Below are 12494 nucleotides of genomic sequence, written 5' to 3'. Positions count from 1 at the left end.
GACGGCCCACAAGCCCTTGTGTTTCTGGATTTCTGGTCGCCTGATGCATAATACCTCTGACATGTTCGTCAGGACTGACGTGCTTGTTGCACTCTACCCACTGTCAATTAACACTTAACACTGGAGGATACAATCAAAGCTTTCAACAGACAGCTAGCTCGCTACAGTAGCAGAAGCTAGCTTCTGGTGGGCTACAGTACCAAATGCTAGCTTGCTACAGTAGCATAAGCTAGCTAGCTACTGTACCAGAAGCCCAAGCAGCAATGCTAGGAATCTAACAAAGCTATTTACATGTCAACCGTTTTATGGATATCTTTGTCACTTCTCACACATGATGTTACCCAGAACAACACTGGGCAGAACATCCTGAGAGATGCTGTAAATCTCAAAATAAGCAACTCTGAAAATGAAAACAGATATTTTATGGGCCAATAACATTAGCACTAGGCGCCTGTGTTTTATTAGTATTTAATGAGGCAATATAATTCAATCAGTGGATATATTTCAAAGGAAGCTGCTGCTCCAATATAAGAGGTGTGCTCCCTTTACGTAAATATGGTTTGCATTGTGAGACATGAAACTATGTGAACATACTCTTAAATGACTAAACAAAACTGCCCTTGTCAAGACTAGGGCTTACTGTAGTGAGTTAGCATCAACTAGCTAAAGGAATTACTGTAAAACCATTCAGTGCCATGGGTGTACACCTCCATCTCACTGTACTGTGCCAATATGATAGAAACAGTGGGCTTGTTACAGTAAATCAATGCTGCACAACATATTTGAAATATTGTTTGCAGTTTGCCTTCTTTAGTTTGTTTTAAAGAGAAACACCTGAACTCTGAACTGTAGTTTCAAACACAAATGCTTCAGTGTTTGGGGTATCCTGTCATGAAGTTAAGGTTTTGTGGGTGTGTTTACAGCCAGAACTATGACTATTTTAACAAAGATTCACTCAAGAATCACAGTAGGTAGAGCCAAATGGTTACAAATATATTTTTCGATGAGATAACTATGATTAAGTTCCCAAAGAGTAGTTCCCAAAGCCTACATGGAGAAACTACAATTTAGCGACACAAATGTCATCAAGGATCTTGTGAAATTACTTTGAGGAAGGACAAATTGTGAAAGCACTAAACCAATTCTGCAAAACTGTTTGTGAAGCATTATCACCATGACCAGATTTGGAAACCAAACTGCACAAATCCTTACATCAGCTTTACATTTCAAGACAGCTTCTAAGAGCTCTGTTCCGGTTTAAAATCCACTTAGTTTTGCTGATCTTACTTCATAATTCTACGAATGCAGAAGAAAAAAATGCTGTATTCAAAAGAGCCACATTGCTCTACCCAAGTGACTACTACTGTCCAGTAAAATCTGTAAATTCTCTTCGAAACACAGGGATTCCTTGAATTATTGAATTTGAAAGCAGTGTGATCAAGTTAAATACGTCTGGTTTATGAGTAGGCCGATACCATCTTAAAATACTATATTTACATAGCGCTGGTGTCACGGGTCATTTATCTGTTTATATGTAGCTGAGGTGACAGTTGGTAAACATTGAGATGTTTCTCCATGGTAGAAAGCTCTCTGTTCTCTTTCTGTTACTACCTTCTTAAGACTCCTGCGTGAGACACTTACAACTAACACTCGTTTTCCAAACCTTTTACTTGGAACTCGTCCCTGTGAGAGTGTGATTGGAGATGAGCTTTTAGCATCCCACACACCTTGACTGACAGATGGGCCACCCACTCAAGCAGCTCAAAATCAAGACAAGGAAGGCCCGCCTCCAGCTCAACTCCATCTGGTTAAAGGATTCATAGAGAATGTTCCGCGTGCTGCGTGGTAAAGACGCAGACGCGTGAGGGGATTTCAGGTTTCTCTGGAAGCCTTAACTTGAAAGCAAGCTCTGAAACTTGATCGAAACATCCCAGATCAATTCCGTTTGTTTCTGGTGTTTTTCAGAGACGATTTCAAGACGAGCGCCTCCGGGCCCTCATTAAAGATTTACTGAAAAGTTTTTAAGATGTTCGGAGGGGTTGAACTTGTTGAAAATGAAATCCCTTATCTCTCATGTAAGATGAAGCCCGTGGTTGCCCAGGGGTGGGCAAAATGGAGTTGAAGTTGTGGGGAAATACTGTATGAAGCAGTAAAGCAGAGAGAGCGAGCGCGAGCAAAAGAGATAGAGTGAGAGAAAGAGAGAGAGCCGAAGAGAGAGAGAGAAAAGCCGTCAGACGAACACGAACCACAGATTAATAGATGAAGACCCTATCCTAACTGACAGTATACCTTCAGAAAAAAAGATTCATGTGGAGAAAAAAATCTCTCCATTTTTTTTTTCCATGTTGTTCAAAGGTCAATAAAGCCTAAAGCGTTGCCGGTGCAGGTTGTCATGGGTAAGTGGGTCAGAGCAGGAGGCTGAGTTCTGCAGAGGTTTGCAGGTGGTGTATGATCCTCACCACAGTGTGGCTGCTTTCACATCTCCTGAGGCTGGCTCTCTCTCAGGCTGCTGTGTCAAAAACCCAACCATGACCTGCCCAGCCAGACAACCTCCATCACTGCAGAGCTACAGCTCACTAACCCACACCAGCGCATGCGGTGTCGCCAACACCCTAGAGATAGACACAAGAAGAGCAAAAGGCAAAAGAACCAGATAGCTCGAATTCTTATCTCCGAGTGGTTCCCGGGGAACACAAATGTGCATTTGTAGAACTTTGTAGACAAACGTTTTGCGTTTGGACAATAAGAAACCACCACTTCAATCCCTCTCGTGAAGTTCAGTTTGCATGTGATAGTGTGGTGTACAGAAGGACAATGTCTATGTTCCGAGGGAGGAAGTCTTGCAAGCAAATAAGGACCGCAACTCTCTCTTTATCCACCATATGTTGCACACACAGCCCCCAGGGGCCCAGCCCCTCCACAGGAAACACCAGTAAGCTCCAGATAGGCCCCTTAGTTGGACACCCTGCATATGGGGTCATGAGGGAGCAGGGAAGAGGAAGTTCCAACAGTTTCTTCCACTGTTTACTTCCTGCATTCAAACACTGCCCTGCTGCCCTGGCCACCCCCTCCCCCCCGTCTCTCTCTCTCTCTCTCTCTCTCTCTCTCTCTCTCTCTCTCTCTCTCTCTCTCTCTCTCTCTCACACACACACACCTCCCCCCCCCCCCCACACACACACACACATCCACAAAAGTCCACAAAAGCTCACACTAACCCTCTCACAATCAATCACACACACAGTTTCACATAACAAGACAAGCACACAGAGACACACACTCCCGAAGTGCACAACATCTTTCGACACTTTCAAACACATGGGCAGGACACACACACACACACAGCTGCAGAAGACTAGGGTCCTAACATAACGAGATGGAAACACAGAGTAGAGGGAGGGACATTAGTCATACTGACAGCAGCATGATGGGAAACATGAGCACCTGTGTGTTGTATACACACACACACACTCACACACACTTTCTCACACAAGCACACGCTCTCTCTCACTCTTACAGTCTCTCTCATCCACACACTCTCTCTCACACTCTCTCACACACTCGCTCTCTCTCTCACACACACACACACTCTCGCTCTCTCTCTCTCTCTCTCTCTCTCTCTCTCACACACACACACTCACACAGAACCTGATACACAAATGTCTGGCAAGGCCTAACATGTCCACACATTGTAGTTCTCAATAAGTCAGTCCGCATTTTAGAGAGTACATTCAGCCAGGCATTGTCTCTACCACATGAAAATATATATACACCAAACACACACACACACACAACCAGTGACTGACAATGTTCCAGTCGGTCAGTTTGTCTCTGACTTCTGAGTGGGCCATTTCCTGTTCCTGTTTCCTGTTCCCTGCTGTGGGATGAGAGGAGTGTCTCTCTGGAGACTTGGCCTGGAAGCTTAACCCCTCTCTGACCCCCTCACACACACATACACACACATACACCACACACACACACACCACACACAGCCGTCCCCTCTCCCCAACACACACACACATACAGAAACACACACACACACAGCACACACAACCTTTTTCCAGGGTCCATTAAACGAGGATTAACACCCCTGTCCTGTACTTTAGATGAGTGCTGTGACCTTGTAGACCCTGCTGATCTACACTCCCCCCCCCCCCCCCCCCCCCCCCAACCCCCATCCCGGTTTTACTGGCTGTTACGGTCAAGCCTCAACCGTCAGAGAACATAACGGTATAGCCTCAAAGGCCAAACAGTGGATTGGCTCATAGGAGATTGGCTCACAGCGGATTGGGTCACAGGAGATTGGCTCACAGTGGATGGGCTCACAGCGGATTGGCTCAAGGGAGATCAAGGAGCCCCTGCCGTTCATCAAGGTTTCACTCTGACGATGTGAAACACAAAAGCACGCACAGAACACTGCAGCTGACAGACAGGAGAGACACACATACCTCTGTTTAGCATTCTGTGTGTGTCTGTGTGATGCATGACCATGTGGGGTGTATGTGGGGTGTATGTGTGGTGTATGTGTATGTGGTGTGTGTGTGTGGTGTACATGTGTGTGTGGTGTGTGTGTGTATTCATGCTTGAAGAGGCCCAGCTGATAACTGAAGAGCAGTCACCAGATGTCACAGACCGTGACAGTCTCATCCGGAGTGTTCCACTGCACCGCAGAAACCCTGCTTCCTATTGGATGACAACTGCAGCGTGACTGTACCGTACGTTCATCATTTGCATCCATGTTCGCATATCTGGAACATCTTCATTCATGGTTCAGCTGGCTGTTTGTGAGAGTCAAGTCAAACACTGCACATACAACACACAGGGAACACACTCAAAGCCCCCCCCCCCCCCCCACACACACACACACACAAAAGAAACACACTCAAAACACACATACACACACAAAAAACACACTCAAAGCACACACCCACGGGTGTGAGGGCGTCCAGACTGGGACTAGGTTCCTGGTGTGTAGAGATGCTGCAGTGTCAGCTCTGTTAGCCTAGCCTAGCGGCATGGCTCTATCTGCTCCCCCAGTATCCATTACCAGAGAGTCGTCACCTGACACCCCAGCACACAACCTGGAGGGGACTGGCTCAAGGACACCGGCCCTCAGCCCAGAGAAAGAGAGAGGGGGGGGAGGGGGGGGGGGAATGGAGGCAGAGAGAGAGAGGGACAGAAAGAAAGGTAGAGTGGCGAGACAGGAAGAGAGAGAGAGAGAGAGAGAGAGAGAGAGAGAGAGAGAGAGAGAGAGAGAGAGAGAGAGAGAGAAAGATGGGGGGAGAGAGGAAAGAGAGAAAGGAAGAGAGAGACAGAGAGAGAGAGAGCGGGTATTGATTTGTATCTTTCTCCTCAGGGACTGTGATAAATTTAACTGTAAAAATCCATCGGAAGGACCATATGTAACCCCCCCCCCACCTCCCCCTCCTCTCAGCCGCCCCCCCCGTGGCTAGTGGTATGACCCACATGGGCCGGGGAGGCCTGGGGCTGACATTCTCTTTGTCGGACCAGTCCACTCTAACCCCATCAAAGGGAGAGAGGAGCCCTTGTAAAGCTGAGTCAGCAAGCTGCTCATTAGCTTCATTAGCATCCTGTCGGGCTCTTAATGGTGTTCTCTCAAATGGTTGGCCCTCTCTTAAAATGCTGGAGAGGATAGGGGGAGGTGAGGGAAAGGCTACCAAAAATGCTAAGACAGCTATTAGACATGCCAAAAACTGAGAGAGAGAGACAACCATGCTGCCAACAAACGAAGGTTTAATGGCAGTTAGGTAGCTCAAACTAGGAGACATCTGGCCAGTCTTCGGCACTCAGCTAGAAGCGCTAATGGAGAGATATCTTTCCTCTGCCAGCGCTTGCTCATCTCTCTACCCCCACACTCAGCACTGTGGCATCACTCTGCTACAGACAGAAAACCAAAATATCATCCATCTGAAAATGTTGGCTGGCTGGCTTTCTGGCTGGCTGGCTGGCTGGCAGAATGACTGGCGGGCGGGCTGGCTGGCTGACTGGCTGACTGGCTGACTGGGTGATACATTGACATTATTACTGTAGCTGAAAGGAAGATGAGTCGATCAGTCAGGTGCATTTGTCTGTTGCCTGATAACATGAAGAAGTTACTCTTAGGATCTGTAGAAAGCTGTCCTTTGTGTGTGTGTGTGTGTGTGTGTGTGTGTGTGTGTGTGTGTGTGTGTGTGTGTGTGTGCGTGTGCGTGTGTGAACAAGTGCTACATCCCAGATTGTGCATTGACAGATGTGCCAAACAGATGTTTTTACACTGAAGTGAAAGAAGGCCAGACTGTCTTGCTCTCTGTGTGTGTGTGTGTGTGTGTCCACCTTCCCTCTGATAGGCCAAGGTAAAGTAAACAGCCTCCTATGAACACACACAGAGACATCTGGACGGCGACAGCTGTTGACAGCAGAGCTGTATCGCAGTGCTGTACGACGGCTGTATTGTACAGACAGAAAGACATGTAGAAAGTTCCAGAACACAGCGACTGACTCATTCCCCTAATAGACCACGGAACAGGAAGCACACACCTTCATTTACATTTAGCACACCTCTTATCCAGAGCGACTTACAGTAATTACAGGGACATTCCCCCCGAGGCAAGTAGGGTGAAGTGCCTTGCCCAAGGACACAACGTCATTTAGCACGGCTGGGAGTCGAACCGGAAACCTTCAGATTACTAGCCCGATTCCCTAACCGCTCACCCACCTGACTCCTCCACCTTCACCAGCACACTATTGGGTAAAGAATGAGCCTTCTTTCACAGCAGAAAGGAGTCTTGGTCGCTTTCCACTAGATGGCTATTACGGAAAGATCTGAGATCAGCGAGAAATACTGTGTCTATTAGTGAACCAGGACCAGAGAGAGATGGGGGGAGAGAGAGAGACAGAGATAAAGAGAGAGAGAGGGAGAGAGAGAGAGAGAGAGAGAGATAGACAGACAGACAGGTGGCACCATCTATTTTGCTCATCTCTGTGCTCAATTAGCTGATGAAGAGCTGGCCATCCGAGGGCCTGGGGTCTAGCTTACCATCTAACTTTATGCCTGTCCAATTTCATCTCGACAGAGCCGGGCTCGCTGAAGCGAGCTATGAAAATATCGGCCTGACAGAATCAATGCTCTCAGAGCGGAGAATTACAATGGAATTGTTTCAAGCCATCCTTCAGAACGAGGCTTACCCGCTGTGCCGGGGTGATCTCATTTAGTCAATGGCGTTTCAGGGCCTGTGTGTGTGTACGTGTGTGTGTGTGTGTTTGTATGTGTGTGTAGGGGGGCTGTGTGTGTGGGGGGGCTGTGTTTGTGTGTGTGTATGTGTGGAGGGGTTATGATGTTTAGGATGGCCTCATCAGGGAGGAAGCGATTGATTGTGCATCGATATACAGTAACTAACTGAGGGAAGAGGATGAGAGAGACAGGGGGAGATGAGGGGAGGGAGGGACAGAGAGAGGAAATCATTGGGTGTGAATAAAACAATCAATGTAGCGGCTCCATCTGTGGGTGTCAATTTGGTCCAAACTTACGTCCCAATATTCAAGATACCTCTCTACAGTACATTCAGACATACCTGCCTACCACTGGCAGCCAGGCTTAAGGATGTCAGATGGAGGCGGCTCGCTAAAGGCAGACGTAGAGAAGGATCGAGCGTGAGGAAGCCCCCTCCAGCACTGTTCACCAGGCCGCTATGGGGGCGGAGGAAGAGGAGGCTGGAATCTGCGACAGACACGATAAGACCTCTACAGTCCTGTACGTGACGGCACTTTGTAGTCTGAAGGCTGGGGAAAGAAATGCATTTCCCAGGTCCTCGTCCAATTTGATGTCGTACGGCGAAGAAGGGATTAAGCGTTTCCACTCTGGTATCCATATTCAACAGGGACCGTTGAGTGGTGGGTAATATTCAGTGGGATTTGGATGTGGAAATGCAAGAAAGGAGACAGCATCTTGTCAGCCGTCCAGCTGGCCTTCAATTATAAATGACTTCCTTCAGCTGAGCGCGATAACAACCCCAATTATTTACTGTAAGTACTTTAACAAGCCCGGCAACAAATTGGTTTGCGTACTATCATTTCCGAACTGGGTTTTTGCTCCATTTTCTGAATCTAAAATGTTGTCATCTGAGTCTAATTGCGTGCTGCAGACCACCCACATATTAAAGGATCATGCAAATTGATTCACGATAAAATAAAAAAACACACTCTTGTCTCCACATTTTTGGTGTCCCTGTGTTCTTTGAGATTTTCAAATCTTTTCAAAAAGAGACTTCCTGGATGCCGGGGGGGGGGGGGGGGAGAGGGAGGGGAGTGTCAAAGGTCAACAGCGTTAATCCCCCCCCCAAGGCATTCTGGGTGCTCAGCCTAAGAGTTCCCATTGACCCTACCGGCCCTCTGAGTTGTTCTGCCTGGGGCGTCATCTTCAGCAGATGGGCCCCTAACAGAGTAAAGGACTGAGTCACACCAGTGTCCAGTCAACACACACAGAAAGGCCGACACTGTAGGACACACAGGTGAAAGGCACGAAACACAAACCCTGACGGCACGCCACACCGACACAAACGCCACACGCATTCGCCGACACCCTGCCCGGCTCACCGCCTCAAAACGCACTACACAAACAGTATCCATACCCATACACACACTCATAACAAATGTGGCTCATCAACAGCTAGCATCCTGGCTGGCTGTGAACCCCCTACCTATGTGTGACTACAGGCGGGGTGCTGTCTAATTAAAACCCACCAGGGACTTTATTACTGAGCAGCAGGACAGACCCTCGTCACCATAACGAACCACGGCGCAGCTTTGAGCCTCGTGAAAAAAAAAAGAAGAAAAAAAAACCCAGGCACAAGGGTTCTGCAGCTAATGAGAGGAAGCTCGTAAACGCACCGGTACGTTCCGGAGCTCAGAGGCGAGACGGGGTTCAGAGTCTTGCTCAAGGATACTTCGGCACATGGCCTAGGAGGAGTCGGGGATCGAACCGCCAACCTTGCGATTAACAGACAACCCTCTCTACCCCCTGAGCCACAGCCGCCCCGTGTGTGTGAGAGTGTGTGTGTGAGAGTGTGTGTGTGTGTGTGTGTGTGGGCATGGTGGGGTGGGTGCGCTAACACCAATACGTGTGAACTACATGGGCATTTCTGTAGGGCTGCGGGCCGGACGCACTCGTTCTTGACACCCCCATTATGTCGCGGTCTGAACTGCTGTGCCTTTGTTTTGACTTTTGGGATGACACAGTGTTTCCCCTACCATTATATTAGGGGGGCGCCCCGCCCCCCCAACGGCACACCCCGCCCCCCCCCCCCCCCCCCCCCCCCCCCCCTGGAAGTTAATAAAAAAATAAATGCCCTTATGTTATTTGTCTTATTTACACGAAGGCATGTCAATTTCTGTCTCTAGATGGTCAACCCCCCCTGATGACAGTTACGCTTACCTTTCCGAAGTCTCTCACGTCGAACAGGTCGAAGGCCTCGAACAGGTCGTTCTTCTTCATGCCGAACGTCTCGCCGCAGGCCGACAGAAAGGTCCTGATGTTCTTCAGGCAGAGGAACTGTGGTGAAAGCAAAACGTGGTCGTTATCATTTGGCTCAACTGTCCCTTTTTTTTTTCATTTAGCAGACGCTTTTTAACCAAACGGTTCCTGCCAGGTCAGACACGCAAAACATTAGTTCTCACCTTCTAACATCACACCACAGTGGGTTATTTGCATACGAAGGCAACAGATGGCCTGATTCAGTGCTTTCGGTCACACCTCAGATCACCGAGGGATCTGGTTCGGCAGCGATGGCGAACGGTTGTGAGGGCACTTGGAGGGGGAGGGGGGGGATAGAGGGCAGGCTGGGAGCGGGGGGGGGGGGGGGGGGTGGAGAGGGAGTAGTTGGGTTTGGGAGGTGCGGTGTGTGGTGGGGCCAGAGGGCGCTGGGGGAGATGAGCGGGGTAGAGGTGGGGGGGGGGGGGGTGGGGGGGGGGGGGGTGGTGGGCGGGGGGGCTGGGGGGGCGGGGGGGGGGGGGAGGGGGGGGTGAGAGAGCTCGTACATCACCACAGTGGCCGACGCCTCGCCGTTCCATCGGAGCGCTTCGTCTGGGACGGAGACGGCGGCGAGAGCCTCTAAGCTGATTGGCTAACATAAACCATGAGCTGATAGAAGTCCCTTGGTGGTAAAGGTGGCTCAACGAAAGGGGAAGTTGACTCAAATATGACAGCGTTTCACGAAGACACTGGCACACACCAGTCACAGCTACAGTAGACTACACATTGTGGACATTTTGAAGCAAACTCCTCCGGAAAACAATGCCATTGTGAACAATATCCCTGCAGTACTACAGTGTGTTAAGTGATTTATTCAACAAAGGATATTTACTCTGTACTGGGCCTCTTGCTAGTTTTTAAGAGATCACAATCTTAATTGGAGAGCTCTGTTATATACTAGGCAGCCTCCGTTTAATAAAATAAGGCCCACAATAACGACAGAACGCACGACACTCAATGAAACTCATGAAAGATGACTCTGCTTGACGCTGGTTGACGCTGTTTCTTAGGAAACAGCCGTGTTTCAAGGAAGTGGTATTCATTTCAATTTCCTCATTTGTTGAACTGCACTGCCGAGCTTTGCTGTCCCTGAGCAGAAGTGAAGACGTCACAGACGTGCTACGAGAGAGAGAGAGAGATCTGCCCACAGCGTCTGCAGACAAGAAAACCACCGGTTGTCAGTGCCAAACACAGAGACAAGACATAGCGTCTCGAGGCGTCTAAGTCTGGCTTCTTTATTCATCCCGCGAACGAGCAGCGTTTAACCCTCCCGTGACCCTGTTGGGAGTGTTTGAAAACCGCGCAGGAAATTGCTCTCGCTGCTTCAGTTACATGAGCTGGTTCCAGATCAGCTCACACGGAGGGCTCACGGAAGGTGGAGGAGGAGGAGGAGAGGAGGCGGGAAGGGGCAGCGGGTGGATAACGCCCGCATGTTTACACGCGTCCGCACGTCTGATCAGACGAGGCCCTCTCGCTGGCCTGGAGTCTGAACGGAGGTTCCGATTCCGAACCCCGAGGGGTATCTGAGAGGGGAACAGCGTGAGAGGCCGGAACTGGAGCAGCGCCGGGGCGAATCAGATGGAGGCGGCGGCGGGGGGAGGGGGGGGGGGGGTTTAACAAGCGTGCGGGAACGCTGAGAAAGGCAACAGATCGCCGGGCTGTTTTCTGCATTAGGAACACTCAGACCCCCCAGGCCTCATCTGCTGAAGCTGGTGGCGGAGACACGCTGGTAGTGTGCGTGTGTGTGCGCATGTTTGAATCTGTCTGTGTGCGTGTGTGAGTGTTGCACACTTGGGCACATTGTCTCTGTACTGTGTGTTTGTGCTCTGTGTGGAATGCTGCCCAGGACCAGGATGTTCCACAGCTCTTCTCCTGGAGGACCCACAGCCCGCCCCGGAACACGACCCCCCCCCCCCCCACACACACACACACACACACACATACACACACACACCCTTCAGCATCCCAGAAAGCCGTGCGGTGACTCAGCGCAAAGCGGGAGGGGTCTTCGGAGACCGGAGACTTCTTCCCCGCCGAACCACGATGGTGTAACGTTACCTCTCTGAGGTGGGTGGGGGAGGTTGGAGAGGGGAGGGGGCAACCTTCTGCTTTTCCCGTCATGTGCTCCGGCTCCTGGGCGTGGAGCGTGCTTTGCATCCACAATCACAGTCCTGCTTTTGCTTCTGTGTTCACCCATGTCGGCCCAAGCTCCATGGCAACCGGCAGAGCCGTTTTTACGATCCTGTGTGTGTGTGTGTGTGGACTGTATGTGTGGTAGCGGCTAATCAAATTCTACACTACACTTCCTTACATCCAGCCACTAAAGAACAACCTGGGATCAGCCCTCTCATTGGTCGATGCTTATCGAGAGTCAATTAACTGCAATCAAATGGCCCTGGATGGCTTACAGAGGAAGTCACAAATGCTACCCAGAATCTAATCACAGACATTAAAGTCTATCAACATCAATTCAGTATGATACGCATGCAGACAGCTGTGGGGGGGGGGATAGGGGGGGGGTGCTGCAGATGTGCTTCCTGGCACCAAGGGTGGATGGTATGTGGCCTTTAGCTCGGAGCGCTAGGGCGTGCCAGAGGTGGTTTGGCGACGGTCTCAGTCTGAGACTCCAGGTCCAGATCCAATACTTGGTTTGTTAGACCGATGTCGACTGAAGTTGGAGATCTTTAATCGTGCTGATGAACACTGCAAAACACCACAGGCCAGAAAGCCACTCTCGCTAATGAAATGCCCTCACAGAAGAGACTAAGAGAGAGAGAGAGAGAGAGAGAGAGAGAGAGAGATAGAAAGAGAGAGAGAGATAGGCAAAGATAGAGACAAAGAGAGACAGAGAGAGAGAGAGAGAGAGAGAGAGAGGGGGGGGGGGGGGGGGGGGGGCTATTAAAGCACATCCTGATATTCCAGACTCCAGACACATTCATTAGGAGATGAAGGGCCTCTTTATTTCTGCGCA

General features: G+C 49.9%; 1 protein-coding gene across 1 annotated transcript in view; it reads right to left on the bottom strand.

The window, feature by feature from the left end:
• LOC136957971 (guanine nucleotide exchange factor VAV3-like) overlaps positions 1-12494 on the bottom strand; it is a 30134-nt gene that overhangs the window by 11342 nt on the left and 6298 nt on the right. Inside the window, exons 2-3 of the mRNA XM_067252188.1 lie at positions 9428-9544; positions 4279-4378 (exon numbers count right to left, since the gene is read on the bottom strand). Of these exons, the coding sequence (XP_067108289.1) occupies positions 4279-4378; positions 9428-9544 (217 nt within the window). The remainder of the gene's footprint in view (positions 1-4278; positions 4379-9427; positions 9545-12494) is intronic.

This window comes from Osmerus mordax, chromosome 15 (assembly GCF_038355195.1).
Source record: "Osmerus mordax isolate fOsmMor3 chromosome 15, fOsmMor3.pri, whole genome shotgun sequence".
NCBI classification, from domain to species: domain Eukaryota; kingdom Metazoa; phylum Chordata; class Actinopteri; order Osmeriformes; family Osmeridae; genus Osmerus; species Osmerus mordax.
The sequence above is the reverse complement of the archived record's forward strand: the minus strand, read 5'-3'. Positions and strand labels throughout refer to the sequence as shown.